The 22,437-nt window shown below is 43.4% G+C and overlaps 3 protein-coding genes across 4 annotated transcripts; 1 reads left to right on the forward strand and 2 right to left on the reverse strand.

The window, feature by feature from the left end:
• Positions 1-2,207: 2,207 nt before the first annotated feature.
• LOC135582653 (protein MONOCULM 1-like) lies at positions 2,208-6,077 on the forward strand. The gene is made up of 2 exons (XM_065105033.1): positions 2,208-2,497; positions 2,645-6,077. The coding sequence occupies exon 2, from the start codon at positions 4,139-4,141 to the stop codon at positions 5,444-5,446; it is 1,308 nt and encodes a 435-aa protein (XP_064961105.1). The 5' UTR covers positions 2,208-2,497; positions 2,645-4,138; the 3' UTR covers positions 5,447-6,077.
• A 3,448-nt stretch (positions 6,078-9,525) lies between these two features.
• On the reverse strand, positions 9,526-13,787 carry LOC135610486 (putative 4-hydroxy-4-methyl-2-oxoglutarate aldolase 3). 2 transcript variants are annotated; one of them, XM_065105035.1, is made up of 3 exons: positions 13,576-13,787; positions 13,321-13,436; positions 9,526-10,194 (listed from the first exon to the last, which is right to left on the reverse strand). In XM_065105035.1, exon 3 carries the CDS (start codon positions 10,192-10,194, stop codon positions 9,694-9,696), a length of 501 nt encoding a protein of 166 aa, XP_064961107.1. In that variant the 5' UTR covers positions 13,321-13,436; positions 13,576-13,787; the 3' UTR covers positions 9,526-9,693. The 2 variants fall into 2 exon arrangements, with proteins under 2 accessions (XP_064961107.1, XP_064961106.1); XM_065105034.1 differs by having other exon boundaries at positions 13,538-13,787.
• A 388-nt stretch (positions 13,788-14,175) lies between these two features.
• LOC103981092 (uncharacterized) lies at positions 14,176-20,024 on the reverse strand. Its single transcript, XM_009397697.3, has 8 exons — positions 19,418-20,024; positions 17,547-17,708; positions 17,211-17,309; positions 16,997-17,098; positions 16,669-16,788; positions 15,909-16,049; positions 15,543-15,827; positions 14,176-14,686 (listed from the first exon to the last, which is right to left on the reverse strand). The coding sequence occupies exons 1-8, from the start codon at positions 20,018-20,020 to the stop codon at positions 14,387-14,389; spliced, it is 1,812 nt and encodes a 603-aa protein (XP_009395972.2). The 5' UTR covers positions 20,021-20,024; the 3' UTR covers positions 14,176-14,386.
• Between the last annotated feature and the right edge of the window lie 2,413 nt (positions 20,025-22,437).

Below are 22,437 nucleotides of genomic sequence, written 5' to 3' on the forward strand. Positions count from 1 at the left end.
TGCATACATCTGAACAGGAGTGAAGCTGTGGAGCTGATCAAGTACTCCTCCTTCCCACTTGGACGAAGGCTGGGTCGGGTTGGGCTTGCATGCAAGCCCTGTGGGCCTGCATGCAGTGTGGGTTTGAAGGTTACCGGCCATTGTTGCCCGCCTTGTTTCCCTTCAGCTTCTTTTCTCTTAAACCATCTCCCCGATCACTATGGCATTGTTTAGTAGAGCTCTGGGACATGATGGGATAGGTGGAACTTTCGGTGTCGATGCTGATGAGTCTGAGAAAGGGCGGGGAAGGAATCTTCCGATGGAATCAATAGGCAGGAAGATTGTTGGGTAAACTCGATAAACATCCCCAGTACCTTTTTTACATCTACTCTCTCTTTCGCAGCTTAACCCCCCATAGATCATGTCGCCATCGACTAGATCCGCATCATCGATCTGAGACATAATCTTTTGCTTTGTTGGCACTGGAATCTCCCGAAGTTGTTTATTTTGACTACAAGGATGATCTTGGAGATGTACCTTTTTTTTCCTCTAGCAAATCTTATGAGCAGATTCAGTGTGAGTGGAGCTAAAGGAGCAAACCAGAAGAAGCTAGGAAGATGACCCGAGATATATCCTTTACAGTCTCAGTTGTACGTGGCAGAAAACCTCTGTAATGTTTTGTTGGTTGGATGAGTTTGACTTGCGATTCGACGGTGAGACCAAATCTAAAGAGGGGGAGATTTGGGACTAAAGAGACATTAAAGCGGACTAGTAGTCAAAGTTACTTGGTCGACGGGCTGGTAGTGGAATGGTTAGTAGGGGTAATCAGACATTATGATAAAGAAATTGGACAGATTAAAAGGTGTAAAGTGTCTTAGCATAGAGATTAAGTGTTAGAAGATATTTAAGTAGCAGGAGAGATTAAGAGAAAATAATCTCACATCGATAAATATCGAGAGAGAGAGAGAGTCTATCTAGTTCACAATCTAGCAACCTAAGCTTTTGGATTTAATTGGTGTCTAAATCAATATAAGTTAACCTGACTAATTTGACTCACTTACCATTAATGAACTTTTAACATGGTTTCATTGATGAAATATACTTTTAGGAAGAAGGCTTATGGAGAGAATCTTTAGCACAGAAATCATCATCTTTTTTCATATTAATCTGTAATATTACTCACAATTAAAACGCTATAGCAAGATGGAAGCCTCGAACCAAAGGGAGAAGTCAAAAAATATAGCACATAAATGATGGGGAAAATAAAAAAGGCAAAGCTGCAAAAGTTGGAAGATTAATAAAGCGGAATATATGTTGGCAAAGATCCGACAAGTTACAAAATGAAACATATACATCAAAAGCTTTTCTTGGAGATGAGAATCATAGCATGACAATCGAATAATTGTCGTCGATAGGCTTCTCAATTAGCATATGTTTGAATCATGCTTATCGTGATAAGAAAAACGAAAGAAGAAAGAAGCTTCGAGGATGGATGCCCACAGGTACGTATTAGCCTCCATCCCAAACTCGGTATGTGTTGGTGCAAAAGTACGCTGGGCTATGGTATCCTATGTTTCTTCTGCAGCTTCGCACTGCTCTGTGTATATCAACGAGTCTCCTCTCGATCGCTGTCGCTCTCGCTCATCGATCGATGCAGGTTATTAATTAACCTTTCTGGGCATTTGTGTGTATTTTATTTATATATTGACCTCCTTTTTTCCTTGGTGCTGATTCATGATCGATCACCCCATTTAATTATATTACGGTCGTCTGACATGCAGAAAACTGGCTTTTGCACTTATGAGACCATGGAATTGCACCCCTTCATCGATTGAGAATCTGGACCCTGGTCCGTGGCCGATATCTTCCTTGTCTTCTCCGTAGGAAAGAGGAACATTTTGGTCCAGCTCCTCTTAGTTTTCCTCTACCAACCAGTCACTCTCGATGGTTGTATTCGATCAGATGTAAGAGCAGAAAACTGTGTGTAGCGCTGCAACCGAGCTTTCGTGTCGTGAGTTATCTTCACGACGGGTTCATGTGCTGGACTGCTAAGAGATTGCGACACAAGAGAGAGAGAGAGAGAGAGAGAGAGTCGGAATCAATCAATGATGTGTAGAGGTGTCCATGTGGTGGACTGGTGGTGCATATTTGTAGCACATATGTTTTTCTATGTTCCAATTCTTCCATTGCTTTTCATGATATCATACTTTGGTCCCCATGTGTTTTGATCGAGTGCGTAACCTTTTCCTGACTTTATTAACTCCACCTGCGCCTACTTCCTCAAACTTGTCGCTGCCCGTCTCAGTTTTTAGGTCATTCTTATGGCGGACTTCCGCTTGCTAATGTAAATGCTCGGCATGAGTGACGTGGTGATCAGTCAATTAAGGAACGGATGCAGGGCAGAAGCGAGGAGAGGAAGTGATAGAAACGGAGAGAGGGAGAACCACAAGACCTCCGAGGAGATTCCTTACGGATGGACTTCCGATGACGTCAAGTCGGTGCAGTCATTGCGGTAGAGGTAAAACTCAGCAAAAGAAGAGCAGCTTTTGTTTTGTTTGGCTGTCTGTTTGGCTATTTGCTCCTTCTCTTCTTCTTTTCCATCCCGTTTTGCTTTAGATTGTCTTCTTGCAGCTTGTTCTCATTGATTACTGCTCTTCCCGTTTAGCCCATGGCACGCGCGCGGAGTAGAAGAGAAGGGAGAAGCAGATTCTCTTGCCGCTTTGAATTGCCGATGAGTGAGATCTCTTACACTCTGTTCAAGTCGGTTGACAGCCGTGGCACGTAGAATTGGCCTACGACTCCTCTGATAATAATATCAGTGACACCTTAATTTCTTTACCATCTTATATTCGGGCGGAGGAGGGAAGCAATGAAGAAGAAGAAGAAGAAGAAGAAGAAGAAGCTGAAGTTTTGATCCTTTCTCTCGATATAAAGCCCCGGATCCATCATCGCTCGGAGAGTGCGAATCATGAAAGGGAAGGCATATGCAATGATCGTGAAAGTAGACGGCGGTGGTGATGGAGAATTCGTATCCGGAGGTGTGGGCCCGAAAGCATTCCATCAGGTTTGGCTAATGGTGCTTTCGCTTGGGGCCTGCAATATTCCATTTGTTGGCTAATCAGCTTCACCGAGATGCCTCCTTGGTTTCGTATTGATGTGAGAGAGTTCGGTGGACGCTGGTCTTTGAGGGTGTGCTTCTTCGCTAGGTTATAGCTGTGTCCCTCTCTCCCTGCAGACACATGCTCAAACCTGGGAGAAACTAGGTAGAGATGATGAATAAAAGTATAGAGAGAGAGAGAGAGAGAGAGATTGCTTGTTCCACAGTCTCCTCATGCTTTCCGACAACAGGGGGAGGGGATCTACAAGAAAGTTATCGGAAAGGCCATTAACGGAGATCCCACTAGGTGATTAAACAAAAGAATGTTGGAGTCGGGAGGGTGTGCTGCATGCCTGCCTTCCTCCATTCAATTATTGAAAGCTTTGGGGGGGTGGGGGGGTGTCTAGCTAGGATTGAAAAGGAGCGACAAGAAAAGAAGAAAAAGAAAAGACGAGGGACAAACAGAAGATGGCTGATGCCGCCAGTTCGGAGGATTAGGATCAGTCTTTTCTTTTCTTTTCTTTTCTTTTTTCGGTTGATCACGCCTCAATGTAAGCATCTCTTTTCGTGTATCCTATGCGTGCTTCTTCCCTACTCCCCACCCCACCCCACCCCATCCCATGTCTCTCTCCTCTCCATTCCATCGTTTCCCCTGCGCTTTCTACCGGATTGGAATGCTCCCTGCCCACTCCTCGGCATCGTTTAGATTCCTCCTAGCTACCTTCGATTAGCCCCATCATCATTCGTTCCTGAGACGACACCAGACGGAGCCCCTAACCCAACCCTAGCTGGGAGCCCCCAAGACCATGTGAACAGATAAAAGACGAGAAGAAGCATAAAACTTTTGGCCCACGCTCCCACCCCACCCCGGGCGAATTGCTGGTGAGAGATCTGGGGGTTGCACCACAGTGGATCTGCAGAGAAGCTGCCAACCTCTGCTCCTGCAACAACTCAAACTACTTCTACAACTATCGCTACTCCCACACTGGTGTTTTTTTTTTGGCAGATCATGTCCTGTGAAGATAGCTGCTAAATCTCGACATGTCCTATTAAACCAAAGGGATGCAAGTTCCAGAAATCTCCCTCTACTCATGTTCTTCTTCTCCGCCACTGCATCACCAATCCTCCTCTCTTGGCTCCCCCACCTCCCCCATCCACCACTCTGGAGACATGCTTAGCTCACTGATGTCCGATGGAGGAGGAGCTCGAGAAACCCACCCTCATCCCAGTCATCACCACCCGAGCCCTCAAAACGGCCTAATTTCCACGACTATCCATGCTCGACAACTGTTGATCAGCTGTGCCGAGCTTGTCCACCGCGGCGACCTCCCTGCTGCTGACCGCGCGATCTCTATCCTCTCTGCAGCAGCATCCCCCTGTGGCGATTCCAGCGAACGCCTCATCCGCCAATTCTGTCGTGCCCTCTCCGTCCGCGTCGGCCGCGTTTCGCCCTCCGCTGATTCTTTGGGTTCCCTCCGATCATCATACTTGTCCTTCAACCAAATCTCCCCATTCCTCCGCTTCTCGCACCTCACCCCAAACCAGGCAATCCTCGAGGCGGTTGATGACCACCGCCAGATCCACATCCTCGACTTTGACACCTATTACGGCCTGCAATGGCCGCCTCTCCTTCAGGCCATCGCTGAGCGCTCCGATCCCAGTGATCCTCCCTTCATTCGTATCACCGGAACCGGAAGCAACCTGGAAGTCCTCCGACGAACCGGTCACCGGCTTCAAAACTTCGCGCACTCTTTGGGCCTAGGGTTCCAGTTCCACCCTCTTCTCCTCCATCCCACAAGCACCAGTTTGAATTTCACCCCCTCTCCTTTCCGACTCCATCCCGGCGAGACCCTTGTGGTGAACTGTGTACTGTTCTTGCATAAGCTGCAAAAGGAGGGCGGGAATGAGGACGGATCCCGGGATCTACAAGCATTTCTGCGAACCATACGAGCGATGAACCCGTCGGTGGTGACGGTGGCAGAGAGGGAAGCAAGCCACAACTCGCCAAACTTCATGCAGAGGTTCGTAGAGGCGCTGGACTACTACATGGCAGTGTTCGAGTCATTGGAGGCGACGCTGCCCCCGACAAGCCAGGAGAGGCTGGCGGTGGAGCAGGTCTGGCTGGGGCAGGAGATCGAGGGCATTGTCGGCGGGGAGGGTGGCGGGCACGAGAGGTCAGAGCGATGGGAGAATGTACTGCGTGACGCCGGATTCTCAAGCGTTCAGCTCAGCAACTTCGCGGTGTCGCAGGCGCGGCTGCTGCTCCGGTTGCACTATCCTTCGGAAGGCTATCAGGTGGAGCTGGTGAGGGATTCCCTCTTCTTAGGGTGGCGGAACAGGCACCTCTTCTCCGTGTCTTCTTGGCGTTAAAGAACCCGGAGGAGGAGAAAAAGGAAGTCCCACACGTTGCTCAACTACAACTATTGTTGCCAACCTACTCGTTCTTTGGTTTCGCGATGATTAGCGAAACCATATCAAATGGGCAAGTTTCGCACATCGATCTATACATATGGCTGAGCGTGCGTTGTGTAGACCATCATTAGACACCCTGGCTGGAAACCCTAACCCTAGCTTCTTCCATATTCTACTGGGAGGGAGGGAGGACAATGCGGATGCAATGCACGTTGCATGGGAAGTCTCGGAAGTTGTGAACACCAAAAGTCGTCTCCTCCTGCTTCCCAAGGTAATCTCTCTTCTGGTAGGGTTCTCTTCTTTCTGTTCTCTCTCTCTCTCTCTCTCTCTCTCTCTCTCTGCTTTATCTTTTGCATCCATTTGCCTGTGAACTGTAACTAGGATTGCTGCGCCATTTGTTAAGTAATCGCCTTGCATGCTGTGGATCATGTATTCCCTTTTTGTAGGTTTGCAATGATGTGATTTTGGCATCGAGGATATGGTTCTTTTCTTTCTTTAGGGAAGAAGCATATGATGGTAGTATTATGTTGTGATGTATGTTTTTGGTTTAGTTTATTCTGGCTAATGGCAACCCACCAAATTGTTGGTATTTTATGTTGCAGCTTGCAGTGGCATCTTCTCTTTTGCTTGGTGCATGCAGGATGCTTTTTCGTGTAATAATCACGCTTGGTCACCACTAACCAGTATCATACAATATGGTTGATCAGCTAAGTCTCCTCCCATAAACAAATCAAGGGAAGAAAAAGCTACAAGAGGCTAGATGTGTTAAGATTTGATCTACGATAGCAATCATGGAGTAGTGGATAGAGATCCTCGTCGATAGATTAGGTCGATCCCTTGTGCTCCATTCCTTTCTTTCTAACCTTGTTTATATCTTGTCTTTGTGTTCCCTCAAATCACCAAAAGACAAGGCCAAATTTGGTCACACAAGTCATTCCATTTGGAAGGTTTGATCTTCCATGTCCGATAAGCTTGCTTGGTTTGTCCACCCCCAAATTAAGATAGCTTATTATTTCGAGAAAGAATATAGACTCAGATGTGTGTATAAAACAAAAAAAAAAAAAAAAGGATGCAAGATCCAACTGTTTCTTGTGATCACACAAGGCATGCAACATCGTTCATACGTCCCATCATATTCTCTCCTATTGATGATTAAACTGCATTCTTTCTGCCTTTATATCCCTCTCTTCTACCTTGAGATAGACGAAGACCATTGCAGAGATATTCTGATGGAGGGCAGCACGGTTGGCCAGATATGGATTACCATAAATGATGATATATATATATATATGCACCGGGTTTTAATTTCATGTAATCCTAGCGACTAAGTAACTTTGAATTTTATTTGTTAATGTAATGGTTTTTTATCATTGGAATCGTCTCTGTCGTCTGAGGGCAACCGAAAATATATAGACTTACAAAGTCATATGGCCGGCCATCTCTGGTCAGTTGTCTCCCAAAGTTCTTCATGACAGTAGCCATATGCAAGATAGTTTATTGTTCAAAGCGATGTTACCTTGTTATATAAAACAAGACCCACCCCTTTTTTTTATAGTCAGTTCCGTTCCATGGTGCGTGCCAATTCCGATGATGCTCTCCTCGGTTCCGTTCCGATGATGGTGCGTGCCGATTCCGATGATGCTTTCGTCGGTTCCGTTCCGTGGGACAGAAGAAGAGATGGTGCATGCCGATTCCGATGAGAAGGAAGGAAGGAAGGAAGGTAGCACATGAAATTATGAACTGGATTTGCTAATCGCCTGCGATGAGAAGAAGATCATACGATACATCAACTCCGAGCATTGCACAGCCACTGCGCTTACGACAGCATTAAAACAAGACATTTATTTATGTATTCGAGCTTTGAAAGCATAGGAATTTAAACAAACAATGCTTATGCACTACGCATTCCACCTATGAATTTATGGCCTAGCGGTTAATATCCTCATGGTGAAGAGATTAAAGATTGAATTAGTGCTCTAGATTTGACGCACGATCTAAATTCCCCAAGTGGAAGTGGTGATTCTTCCTAGAAAGACCAAAGAGCAGCACCGTGTAGTCAATTTCAGAGAGGCATGAGATGATGGATGGATGGACTGGGAAGGGAAACTACTGCAGATGAAGATATGTGTAAATGACTCTACATCTGTAGTTGCAATGATTAAGGTGGGGCGAGCGAGGACGAAAGGATGGAATCACTTTTGCTGGAAACTGAGCTTCTTATTTCCGTCTGCATGCACAAGCAGTGCAGATAGACATCCTAGATATTTTGTCCAAGTGCAAGTGCCAACACTCATGAAGGAGACATCATGCCCCCATTTGCATCGGGCCATGGCAGATGGTTGGTACCTTGGGACAAAGGCTTGGAACTCTACCATGCTCCTGGTACAAATGTGAGTAGCTTTTGGTTTCTGTGCCACACACAGCGATCGGATACCGATCACCAAAGGGATCGATCTGATGTTAGAAACTCAGGTTTTAATCGTTCCTGCAATTATTGTAGTGCTTCATACGCTCTTGTTCTTCTTCTTCTTCTGTGTATCGTCGGGATAAGAAGAACCTTATTCTCTCCGCTGATTCATCTGTGTGAGACGAAGGATGAAGGATGAGAGATGTACAGGAAGGAACAAACAGGCCCGTTGCGCGTTTGCCTTTCGGAAGAGAGTGTCTGGCTCACAAGGATCCTCTGGGGATTCTAAAACCATCGATTCATCCACCCGTAGCGTAGGAGAAGCTGTGGGAAGCAAGTGTGAAAGCGGTCTTTGCATCTTTTCGGGCAACAGTACCCCGACATCTGATGGGAAGAGCCAAGCTGAGAAAGCACGCATGCATGGTCCACCCTCACCCAGCTAGCACAGGGAGGGCGACCGGCTTCCATTGATGCATCATCATATCTGGGCATCTTGTGCATTCCTTGGGACGTCATCCCGTGGATTCATGTGATCATCCCACCAAGTTAACTAGTAGATTAGATGTTCGGATGCACCTTCCTCCCCCATCATCCCTGCTCGATTTGGCCTCTAGTCAGATTCTACAGCTGGTGACAGGGACGGAACAAACCCAGGCTTAAAGCATGCCTCCTCCGACGAGAGGCCACCCACATCATGCGTAGGCAGGTAGGCAGAGATACACAAGTAATTAGAATGATTCTAAGCGGGCAGGCTTGTGTAACTGGTACACACTGTGCACACGGACGAGCTCCGGTTGATGCTCCAATTAGAGTGCATCTTTGTTTTATTTTTGTTTTTGTGTTTGTGTAGGGTTTTGAAGTGAGCTGCTGCTGCCTAAGCAATGAGATTTTGGTACGTTGTGCATAGAGTTTACAGCATGACGAGAACGCACCCGTTGCTTCTCATTTTTCTAAAGGCTTTTCCTTCGAATGGCCGCCAGAAGGAATATGGTTTGACAAGTAGCGGGAGAGGAGATGGGAATGGGAATGGGAATGGGAATGGGAATGGGTCCACACAGCACCAACAACGACTGACGAGATGAAAGTGTGTGAGCAGACATGGATTTATTACTGACTGGCAGTAATGCCAAAAAGTGTGCCCCCTCTGCAGAATCTGACTGACTTATTTGAGGCCCAGTAATGAGTGTGTGCGTTACCTAATAATTGGCATGCACACAAATGCACGCCAGGTCGACGGATGACACAAGTGTGGTGGCACGTATAAGATCTACACCACAGAAGAAGAAGAAGAAGAAGAAGAAGAAGAAGAGATGCGACAACACGCCCTCGCTCTCCATCTTATCATCATCATCATCTGCTTACGCAACAGCTACTTGTATTTATCTGACCATCCATCCATCGTACGCTCAAGCAGCAGCATGCCATCGACGAGTAGTAGTAGTAGTAAGTAACACGCAACGCAAAAGAAATGTGTATTAGCAACTGGAACATCGCTACACAATCAAATAAAAAGAAGCATAAATGCCAGATTGTCCTGCGAGATTTGCATGCATGGACGGAGGATCCCCGAGATACATAACACAACAAAGACGACAACGACAGGCATTAGGTTCACAGAGAGACGACGGAAGAACCATAAAAACGGGACGGGAGGTAAGATTTACAAGTTAAAACAGGACATACATATTACTAGTATTATCGTCGGTCGTTGTTTCAGCAGAGAGAGCAGAAACGAGCTAAACTCCTTACCGTGCTGTGTCCACTTATATAAGTGAGTGGGTGATTCACATAAAAAAGATCAGAGAGACAGCTCGATAGTGGAAATAAGAATGCCGTCACTATCGGCATATAGCCATTCACCATCGTGGATGATGGTGCCCCCGATGTTAACAGTGACATGCTTTTCACCGAGACCCTTCTTGTTCGATTTGAGGGGATGGCATCCCAGCGCTCTGACCCCGATGTCACAGCCATTGATCTCATACGCATCTCTGATGCACCCGTTCACCACAATCCCTGCCCATCCCATGTTCTGGGCTAATTGCCCCAGGTTCCCTCCCACCAAGGCGCATCTCATGCTCCCACCACCGTCTACCACCAGAACCCGCCCATCCCCCGGCGCCTCCAGCACCTCCCTCACCAACACATTGTCCTCGAACACCTTCAGCGTCACTATGGGTCCACAGAATGCTCGGCACTGCCCGTACATTTGAAACAATGGTTGAAGAACTCGCAGCTCCCCCTTCGCCAGAAGCGATGCATTTGCATCGCAAAGCTCAGCGGTTGCCAATGAACCCATCTGCAGCACAGCACAAGCCACAATGTTCAACTAGCAAGCCATGTATCTTTGTCAAGCATTAAAGGATAACAGGAGAACAGCGGTCGTAAGGCTCTGGATCTACTGATGATTGCTATTGCAGCCACAAGCTGCGTGGGTTGGCATTCATTTTTCTCGCTCGGTGGAAGCATGCATGTGACCGAAAACCATCGGAAAAGAAAGGTGCACTCAAAACAGTATAATAAGAATGCAATACACAGTTGATGGATGCTCGGTGACAAAATAAACAAACGAAACAGCATTTAGCGCAATCTGACCACTCAGGAATTTCGCCAGATTGTCGGCAAATTTCATATAAGAGAAAAATAAAATGTTATTTGAGAGTCCTTATTAGGTAAATAATGTGATAGGATTCTGTATTTGAAATCCTTTTACTTTCTTTATTATGGACCCAAAACAAGCTAGATGGAAAATTCAAGTTATTAGCCAAATGGCACTCCGACTTGGCTGCTTTAGTAGAAGAGGAAAGATGACATCTGTTGCTGTTAAGCAAGACTTCCAAGAACCAAGATTTCTGGTATGCATGCACTAACTAGCTCACCTAAAGCAGCAACCAAACAAATTATGAAGATCTACAAGACAGAACTAGATATGATCAACAGCACCAGTAAAATCACTATTCAGTTGGGAGGATTCCTGATGTTCTTTCAGTGTTCAGTAGTATTCCCCATCAGTCCATGCACAGATCCACCAATGGGAATCTTTTTTAGGCTGGCCTTCTGATTCTGTCTGCTTTGGTGCATACTGATGCTTCCTTTCTATAGGATGGGTCTTTTATCTCTTCCCTTTTTTATCAGAGGCTAGGTTCGGTCACATTCTTCCTATAGCAAAATATACTATCACAATCTTATGTGACAAGATCCAGCAATAACATTCCAGTCCATTTAGGTCGATGTCGACAATCATAGATTTCTTGCCTCAGACCACACTTGTCTTACCACTTTAATTAAATGTTCCCCCAAAAGTCCCCACAGGAAGTGGCTGTATGGACAGATTGGTCGGTGCACTGTGAAGGCAAATCCCACAATGAAACTTTCCAAGGGTTTGATAGTTCTTGCATTTTACACTCTTTGTAGAATGAAGGCAATGCTATAGACCTTTTGATACCCTAATCTTAAAGAGAAAACTAGATGAAGAAACGGCTACACTTGAAATATTTGGTGCCCTGAGGTATCAGCTTAAAAGCTGATAAACTCGATTTTTCATTCTCCTGATGTTTTCTCTTCCTTTGTTAAATTCATTTTCTTGTTCTTTGGTTGGCAAGACTTTTGTGTCTTTTGTTACATCGATTCCTTCTACCAAATTTTACATGAAGAGCAAGTGGATGAACTAAAATGTCATACTCATGGAAAGAAGAAACACCAAAGCAATATGAAAAGGTTAAAAAAGATTATATTAATTTCAAAATTAGATTACCCGATTGACATATCTTACTTCCACAATGGTTCAAGAAACGAAAGGCAAAATTGAAGTCGATCAGCAAAAACAGGAAAGGATCGCATGAAGCATTAACCCCTTTCGTTTTAATTGGAATCAAAAATAATTTTATTGGTTATTCCAGTGTCCAAGAAAAAAGAACTAAAAGAATCTGCTCCTTAACTTTACTCTCTAATTTTTCTCATCTGATCTCTAAATAAGAATGCATACTTAGAGCTAAAAGAATATGCTCCTTAACTTTCTTCTCTAATTTTTCTCATCCGATCTCTAAATAAGAATGCATAATCTTTGGTACTTTGGTGCCAGCCCATCAATCAATTATCTCTGCAAGTTACCTGATACAGTGATTCTTTCTTGTTTTGCTTCCATATGTGCCATGTATCAAACTAGGAACTCTTGTCCTTGGTAGTAATTGGATTGTCATTGTGTGAGATCTAACGGTAACATATACGCATAAGAGACTTTGTGAACATCATGATCTGCCCATTGATAAATCAATTGTCCGTGCGAGTATTTAGATTGTCATACTGTGAGATCTACTAATAAACCAATTGCACCTAAGAGACCTATGCGAGCATCATGATCTGTCCCTTGATAAATTAATTGTTGTCTATGCCATCTACAAGAGATTGACGTGAGCATCATGATGCAACCTTAATAAAACATCTATGTCATCTCGATTCCTTCTTCTACATCAATTAGAGCTCCAAGAAAAGATGGCACGCCCCTGTTGAAGATGCGTTCAAAAATACATGGTAGAATACTAACAAAATGATCTGATTTTTTTTTATCATATCACAATTTAATCCGCACATGAAGACCCTCCTACAACAGAAGTCTTTTATTCTTGTACTACTTTATAAGCAAGCATGAACTAATGATGCACATGCATCAAGAAAGAAGCCTATGGTATCATCTTTCTCCTGATGTCTAACTCACTGCACTGAGCAGAAAACGGTAGCTACCAGTTGCTATTTATTGGAAAGTAAGACCTTTGTCGCTTGATCTATCACCAAGATGGACTCTATCATGGTTTTTCTGCTGTTTCGCACATACAAATAAGACACTCGACAAATTTATAGATTGTTTTGGACCACACATTGATTCCAAGCAACAGTCAAAAACTCGAGTCTCCAAAATCCAGTCCTGAAACATCTTTTGATGCATGAAAATCCATAGCAAAACAATCGAAGTCTGGTGTACGTTTTCTCCATAATAAAGCATGCACCTCAGGCAAAATTACCTGAAAACATCTACCTACCCGTGAATAGCACCAGACATTCCGTGGACAGATTAAACTCTAATGGTCAATTCTGCTGGTTGTCCGACGGCAAGAAACACGTGACAGCCCTGACTAATCTGAAAATGATGACAGATAGAACTTGCCACTGCACAGTAATACGCGACGTGCCCTATTGCCCATCATAATTTCGATCCCTTAAATCTACTAGTGTCGAACAGCCAAAAAACATAACCCAACGTAAAGCGTGATAAAGAATTCTGAACAAGAAAAAGAATAAACATGTATGAGGGAACGTAAGTTCTTTTGGACAATACAACAAGCATCTAAAGCGCACTGAAGAACAGCGAGATTGGACACCGCTTAAATTAACAGAAATTTAAAAGCGCATCTCTACGCAGATTTCATACCTGGCAAGACCGCAAAAGGCGAAACAAGGTGTTGCCGAATTGGAGGTGGTCTCAGTGGGATCTGCTGGAGCGAGGGGACTGCCGTATCCCTATCGGAACTGGGGTGGGATATCGTCCTGGATCAGAATGGATGAGGCATAAGACGGGGATGCGGCATGGTTGGCGGCAGGAAGTTAGAGCTTTTGAAACGGCTTACGGAGTTGGGTCTGACACGCACCCATACCCCGTCCCGATAAAGACGGCGTAGGCATATACCATCGAGAGGATCCCCAGCCAACCGATGGGTGTAGCTTTGACTGAAGACCACCACCATGGATTCTATCCTGGCAGGCGAACTGTTCCCATCTTCATCCAGTCTATCGCCTTTTTACCGGCACGAAGGGCAAAGGGACTCCCTCAGATTCGTGTTTGACGACGAGGGGGAGGCAGCAGGACTATTCCTTGCAAATGATGGACGCAGGTCAATCAAATCTACTTGGTGTGATTCCCACAAAAAGAGGAAAGAGAAACGAGGGTGATGTAGTCAATTCCGATGGGCTGACCGACTCCGCACGTGGCGTACCACTACATCATTCATTCTCTTGATGCCACGCCACTACGATCGACATACCACCACGACCCACGTCAGCTAAATCTCTCTCTCTCTCTCTCTCTCTCCCTCTCTCTCTGTCACACGCACACACACACACACACACGACAGAGATCGAAAGTGACAGGGAGCATCGACCAGTTGCATCGCATGGAAGCGCATAAACAAGGAACAGGGATCACAAAGGATATCGCAGCATCTCGCACCACACTGAACCCTGTTTACAACACCGCAACACACGATGATTTGCATTGAGAAACGAATAGTTGCAGCAACGAATCAAGGTGGCAGAGACATTGAATTTTGTGCAGCGTTCGTTCAACATATAACAATGCACCAGGAACAACATAACCAGAAGCTATACCACACGGCAGGGATATGCTGAACCTAACACTAGTCAACATAAATGAAAACAATTCACATGTTGTATGCACAAGTCCCTCTGGTAGAATTCTAGAATCCCTTTTATTGATTAAGCTACCAGATATCTGTCGACAATCTTCCGCAGAGGATCATGCTACCTGACTCTATTCTTCGCCTCTGTCTCAGCCTTTCACAAAGAATATCTTCACTTTGCTTTAAGCTGAGATACTCTTCCATGTCAAATGAAGACGCCGTTGTTCTGCTATTATAAGAATTCCCCTGGTGGTTTTCTGCTCCAAACTTGCTCCTACTTGGGTCGCTAGAAACTACAGAAGAGCTGTCAGTGCCATCGAAGCTCCGACTCCCAAAACTGCTTGCAATTTGATAGCAATTACTGAAACCAGCACTTGCTTCCTGCAAAAAAAATTAAGTCAAGACTGTAATTTAACTAAATAGTCAGAGTCTTAACATGATGAGTGTAATCACAGTGTCGATAAGATTCAAGCCAGGTGCTGTAACAAATGCACAAGCCAAGTTTCAGCATCATCTAGGGAGGGGTCAAGTCCCATGTGATGATATACTTCACCGACAGGCTTCTTCAAAGATTACTGGGGAAAGAAATCTAACTACCATCCAAATAGACAAAACTGTCTCAGAGAGAAAATGTGAAAGAGGTGAAACCTTAAATCTACTAGAAAAATCAATCGTTCGTACTGAAAAACATCAAAGCAAATGTAACTCACAAATCCAAACCTTTGTGCACGGGATTTTCAAGTTTAACAGAATGCATGAACTTGAGAAACTTTCTATAAATTCCAATGTCAAAAGAGCTCAAGAACGAAACATATTGGTTCAAAATGGAAGGTCAGCTGCAAACCGAAAGCATGCTTTTTGGAGCAATGGAACAAACTAGAAGAGGATAAGAAATTCTTATCTCAAGTTATACCATAGTGTTTCATATGAAGATTATTTTCAAAATGATGGTGAAACAAGAATCCGAGCAGACCAGCATATACATCAATGAATAGTATCAGTAATCACATGTTGATATCTTCAAGTTTGTTCAGCACTCAGACAACTAAAGAAAAATAATATTCCCAACTTTCACAGTCCATTCAGATCCAAAATGAGAAAATGATTACCCTAACAATGCTACTGGCATAGTAAATGAGAAGAAACTGTAAAAATCAAAAAGACCAAAAATAAATAAAAAATGTGCTGGAAGTGCTGCAGCGCATAACTTATTTCCTGAGGAGACAGACAATCCTACCTTGCTTTTGCATGGTGAGGAAGGAGCAACACTAGTTTCCCACTCCAACCAGGGAAGTACAACACCGTCTCCATCAGCAGGCAGAGGAGCAGTTTTCAATACTCTTTCATAAGTTCCCGCTACAGAATTACGTAATCCAGGATCTCTTACGATTGAACTAGCATCACTTCTTTCTTCATCGAAAGAAGATATGTCTGTATCTTCAACATTGAAAAGGAAATCTTCAAAATACTTCTCTGCCTCTTCATTCAAGCATTTAGACAGTCTTGTTCTATCTTTGCTCCTCTGGGTAATACTTTAATCTATTAGATATGATGTCATAAGAACGTATATGCTTTTAATCATTATATACAATAGAATTCTTACTCTTCTGGACTGTGATTGCCTTTCTGGAACAACAGATATTTTTGGCGAAGGAAGCAACTCTTTGACAATTTTGCTAATCTCCTGACCACGTTCCTCCTCCATTGCTAACTCAGCCAATAAATCCTGCTTGCGCTTCTCTGACTGAAGTACGTATAAATATTAGTCAAAATAGAACTAACATAAATCAACATTGCACTTGAAAGGTCAACGAGACCTTTCCACATATCATTATCAAATAGGCATCTCAAAGTGGAAAAAGGTAAAGGACCTAACCCAATATGCCATATACCGATTGCTAGAGGAAGACAAGTGTCATTCCAATTAACAGAGAAGTAATTAGTGTGCCACAGAGTCCAAGTATCATCATGTTCAAAGAGGAATTCTATATTCTGTGTTTATAAAATGACTGACAGAAGATGGTTTCTTTTTTTTAAAGGATATATAGAGAAAGAAGAAGAATGACCAATTGAGGATACATTTATCCTAGCCAATGAACAAAACAGAATCAAGACCATGAGACCCCTGGGGAATCAACATAACAGTTTATAGGTATTCTTTATCTCAAAAATTATTAAAGACATGTTTGAATTTTAATTTGTCTTACAATTTCAAGGAAAACAGGCTTATATGAACCATCTAAAGACACTTAGTTCATAAAGACACAAAAAGAATTTGAATGAGTTCCAAAAATGACAGTTTAAGAAAACCGTTCACAAAGGCTGCACCATCACTAGCACCCACAAAAATAAGTTTAACATGCCTGCTCCAGTTTGGTTGTGTAATTTCTTCTGATCTCAGAAATAGCTTCCAGAACTTCTGAACCCTTCGGTCGGATACTATCATCACTGATGATGGCTGAGGCTTCATTGTTCAACATGACCTATACAAAATATGAGATAATTGTATTGTCAAGAATTTGTCTGAGTCCATGTTGATGCAGGAAAGATGATAAGGACAAGATAAGACAAAAGGTGCAGTGAAACAACCAATAAGACTACAGGAATGAAACAGAAAACTAAATATGGCTTATCAAAATTAAGACATGAGATCAAAACTGACAAATGAGCTCGACGGAGGAGCAAACATGCCTTTTGAAGCTCTGTCCTGATCTCTTCAACTGCATGTCTGACTTCTTTACGCACAACTTCATATAATCCAATACCCTCGTCATCCCCTATGGGATTTTCTCCCTGAAAATGCAACAAGAACCACAAAGGATTGCAGTTTATTCAAACAGAATAGCATTACTATGACATTACGATTCTCAGATTGTTTCAGATGGTGGACATGACTATAAGACACCTTTTCCTGGGCATAAACCGCCTGGATTGTCTTCTCAACCCCATGCTTCCTTGAATGAAAATCCCCAGCTTCAACATCAGTTAATGAAGAAGAATGGCTCTGTTAGAAAAAAAAAGAATATATTAATGTCTGATCAGTTGTCAAAGACAATATACAAAAACAAGGTTGAACTGTACTGTTTGATGGTCAACAGAGTGCAGAATGGCATGAATACAAGAATGTCTATGCTAAAGATCCATTTCTTCTTCTAACAACCTGTTTCCCATTCTTACTTATGCTCACATCGACACCGTCTAAATATTAGTTCATGATCATGTAAAATATAAGAGAATTTACCGAGTAGCTATCTTGTGAGTGGAAGAAATCCTTGTGACTCATTGTCCTTTTTAAAACATCAACATTATTCACAGGCCTATGTGATGAAGGCTGCTGCAATATACCATTGTCCGAAATCCTTGATATGACTTGAGTGCTGGAACTGAGAGAATCCATGTCATTCTGTAGTCAAGAAGAAGAAAACTAATAGTAAGTCCTCTTTTGACATTAGATCTAACTAAACAACTTTAAATCCTAACTTTTGAAGCTTCAAATACTTGATGCAAAAGCGATAACATATATTATATAACTGACGAGTTCATGCAGGTTCATACATTGGAGAATGAGGGCTGATGAGGGTTACATGCAAAAAATGGTACAAGCTAAAGGATATCATTCTACTTTACCAACCAACGCCCACATAGAACAATAGTCAAGGTATCTTCAATGGAATTAGCTGAATGTTTGACACCAATATGATAGATGTTTAAACTAAACCATTCTTTTAATTCTTTTCTGAAAAGTAAGTAGCAAGTTGCTGCAGAAATTTGTTCGATGATGGTTGGCTCTTAGCAAATGTTTAACCAGAAAACCATGTCAAAAAATGCTGACGAATAAAAAGAAAAACATAAGCAGCAAAATCAGAAAAAGATTAACATAATGCCACAACTGCAAAACCCTTGACTTAAAAAAATTATATAACACATTAATAAAGAAGATACTATCGAGGTTGTGGCTTTGAGAAGGCTAAGATGTACAGAAACCACAAGTCACAGCAATGATATAGCATGTTGTATAACCTTTATCTACCCTTATAAACATGGAAACACTACCATCAGAGTAAACTTTGAGTATGTTTACTGATCAGATGCTATCAGAAGTACATCAAGCTTTGATTGGACAACAAGAAGCACCTGTTGATCCAGTTGCATAGGATTTTGAATATTCCACCAGCAATATTTGCCAAATTCTGATCGCCAACCACCAGCCAGCTTACTGCCTTAAAAGAGACATATTCAATTTGGACATGTACATATCCATTTTGCATATGATACTCTTTTCTTTGGATAAAAACAAAAGACCTGAATTTTGGCAGCCACTTTGAAGGTCATAAATGCTCTTAGCCACTTATTTCTCCTAGCAGTAGAACCATATAAACAATCTTCTACTTTGTTAACCACCATGTAAGAGCGATTCATTAAATTAGTAAAAATATTAGAAAACAAAAAGGAACCCCAAGGCATGATGATCACGCCAATTATGGAGCCTAGAGAGGATTTATGTACATGGCCTTCCATCTAATTTGATTTCATGACTCAAATTCTAGTTACCCAAAAAAGACATTCTTTTCCCTAGTGTTGTTTAACACAAAATCCAAGTAGCAAAAACTCATTCCATCGACTAAGAAACTAAGAATAGAGATGTCGAACTGTGAACGAATAAAAAATGCATTCGAGGGCTAATCCAATATACTATCGAGACAAGCAATCATGACAAATCAATCTCTGATCAATAAAGATTATTCCACGCTGAATACATATGTGATGTATCCATACCAAGGAAAAGGACTTGAAAGGAGAATCCAGGATAATCGATTTGTCCAGAACTTGGCATCGATCCAATCATGATGGGTGTTTACGCACACGAGTCAGTCAACTATTTGGTGAAGAAGCATTTCCTCCTTCCATGGTCATTCTATACCGGAGACTCGTCGGACTAGTCACATGATCATATTTTTCCCAGCAAATTGTTTCTCTTTCCGTGGACTACGTAGTCGTTTAGTAATCCGATCACAAGGGCAACAAAGCGAACGAAAGATCATACGGTGGTCATCGGACGCCAAAGATTGCAAATTTAGACAATCTAGATGGATCGCGGGGAGAGACAGGTACCTCGGAATCGCTACACCGATGGCGAGCAACGGAGACAGATCGCCGCCGCCTTAACACACTATTCGAGACGCCCTTCGGCGGTCCAGTTCGGCACTGGGGGGGCCTCGTCACGGACCTTCCGCGCCGACCAGACGACTCCGTCTTTATCGGGTAGCTCGTGACGGAATTGCGACGCCTGGAGCGTGCATCGGAGGGCTCGCTCTCCTCCTCCTCCTCCGACTCGGCCCTCGCCCGGAAGAACTCATCGACGACGTCATCGAGGCTGATCTCCGGGAATACGCACCCGCGCGCCTCGTTGACGAACCTGCCGGGGGGCGTCGGAAAATCTTCCGCATCCGGCTGAGACGGGGGGAACCGGTCGGAGAAGCGGCTGAGGCTCCTCGACCGTCGGGGTGGTCCGCCGCTGCCGGAAGAACCGGTGTCACGTGCGGAGCGGGCAGCGGCGCGCCCGCCAATCGAGGATCGGCCCGTGGCCGATCGGAAAGCGGCCGTCGTCATCCCCGGCGTGAACAGTAACGTCTGAAGGAGGCGAAGAGATTTGGAAACGGGGGGGCGAGAGAGACGGCGGCGGAGGGACCAAAGTTTTACGTTTTTTTGAGACATTTACCTAGAAATGCCACGTTTTATGAACTAATGTTATCATAATGGGGGTAAATTAAATTAAATTAAATTATATTATATTATATTATGATAACATTATTCAAAATATGTAATATTGAATCGACAAAATATTCTCTTTCGTCGTCGTTGGATCAACAAAATAACAACATTCCTCCATTCTCGTCATCTACAAAACACATGAGAGTAGACATTAAAATAGCACATGGAGCCTTGGTGTTATTATGTTTGCCCTCCTCAGTCAGTCCCACCTAAGACGCTGGTGGTAGGCGGAAGGACGGAAGGTTTCTCCTCTACTGTTTGCTTTGCTGAGTATAGGCGCCTCATTCGAAGTTCAAACCCATGGAGTGGAGGGATTTATGTGTGACAGTGAACGGACGTCCGGCGGGGAATTAAATATTTATCGGTGTGTGACGAGCTACCATCTTCTTCGTATAGCTGAAATTGAACATGAACATTTTAGAGGGGATGAGATGGGAAAGGCTTCGGTTGGAAAGCAAATTACGCACGAGCACAGAGAATAACGTATGTATGCTGGTACACTGGCATTCACACTGGCTAATAAAAATATTTTATTTGACTAATAATACAATTGTAGCTTGTGGATTAATTACATCGTGGAATTCCAGAAACTTATGGAATTCCTAACAGTTAATGCTTCGACATTAATTGTTAATGTCCATGTCGACGGCTCATGCTTTCATGTGGGAAGTTGCAGGTGTATGAATTATAGGAGAGAATCCGACGGGAATTCACTCACAATTCGAAGACGACGGCCAGTTCGAACCGTGGGGATGGGGTGCAAGCAGCGAGCTCGTGAGAGCAGCGGACGGTATATGCTCGTGGGGAGTCATCGGAGAAGAGGTCAAAGCAGCAACAGAGTGGAGGAGAAGTCTCACTTACACGGGGCGGGCAGGGTATTCGATGAATCGGTCATACATATACTTCGGAAGTATATGTATGCAGGTGGAGGAGAAATCACATTACACGATGCAGGTCGGATAATCCATGGATTGGTCATACATATGCTCCGGAAGTTATATGAATACATGGTATAAGCAGCAATAGAAGGTGGAGGAGAAGTTATACGTACATGAGACAAGCAGGATAATTCATGGATCGATCATACGTACACTCCTGCAATTTGTACTTGCATTCCTTTTGTATCCGTTTGTTCAGCTAATTCAATAGCCTTTTTCATTGCCTTTCGAAACGAAACTCTATTTTTTAATTGTAAAGCTATATATTCCGCAAGAATATTAGGTTGCCCATAAGGTTTTTCAACTCTTGTGATAGCAATGTTGAGTCTTCGGTTCACAGAATGAAATTCTTTTTCTACATTCATCTGTAATTCTTCGATTCCTCGTGTTTGGCCCTCTATTAATAAATTTGGAAATCCAATATAGATTATGACCTGGATCAAATCAATTCTTTTTTTAATTCCTATACGAGCGATTCCTTCGTCACACATATGAATACATGAAAGAAATCATACGTACATGAGATAAGCAGGGTAATCCATGGATTGGTCATACATATGCTCCATAAGTCACACGTATGAATACATTATATAAGCAGCAACAATAGGTAGAGGAGAAATTATACGTACATGAGGCAGACAAGATAATTCATGGATCGATCATACGTATGCTTTGGAAGTCACACACGTATGAATATATGGTATAAGCAACAACAAGTGGAGGAGAAATCACATGGTATAAGCAGCAACAGGTGGAGGAGAAATCACACGTACACAAGACAAAGAGAGTAATCCATGGATCGATCATACGTATGCTCCATAAGTCACACGTATGAATAAATAGGAGAAATCATACGTACACGAGGTAGGCAGGGTAATCCATGGATTGGTCATACATATGCTTCGGAAGTCATACGTATGAATACATGGTATAAACAACAACAGAAGAAGGAGAAGAAGTTACACGTATACGAGACAGGTGGGATAATCTATAGATCGATTATATGTATGTACCGAAAGTCATACACATATGAATACTGATATAAACAATAACAAGTGAAGGAGAAGTCACACATATAGAAGATAGACAGGATAATGGATCGGTCTCCGAAAGTCAGAAGTATGAATACATGATATCATATGAATACATGGTATCATTAACATGCAGATTATTTTGGACGTAATTTTCCTGGGCGGTGGCGGGGGCCCCGCACGGAATCAAACCAAAACAAGAATGGGCCCTTTCTCGTGAGCCGCGCCAACCGCAAGCGGCCTAAGCTCCCACGTGATCCTATCGCCCCACCCATACGCCTACGGCTTTCCCGCCGGCCACGTGGCAGATCGCCTTCCCCGTCCCCCGGTAGGATCCCACGCCGCTGCCTTAACGGACGGACGCTTCGGTGGACACGCGTACGGTTTGCTC

This window comes from Musa acuminata, chromosome BXJ2-4, assembly GCF_036884655.1.
Source record: "Musa acuminata AAA Group cultivar baxijiao chromosome BXJ2-4, Cavendish_Baxijiao_AAA, whole genome shotgun sequence".
Lineage (NCBI taxonomy): Eukaryota > Viridiplantae > Streptophyta > Magnoliopsida > Zingiberales > Musaceae > Musa > Musa acuminata.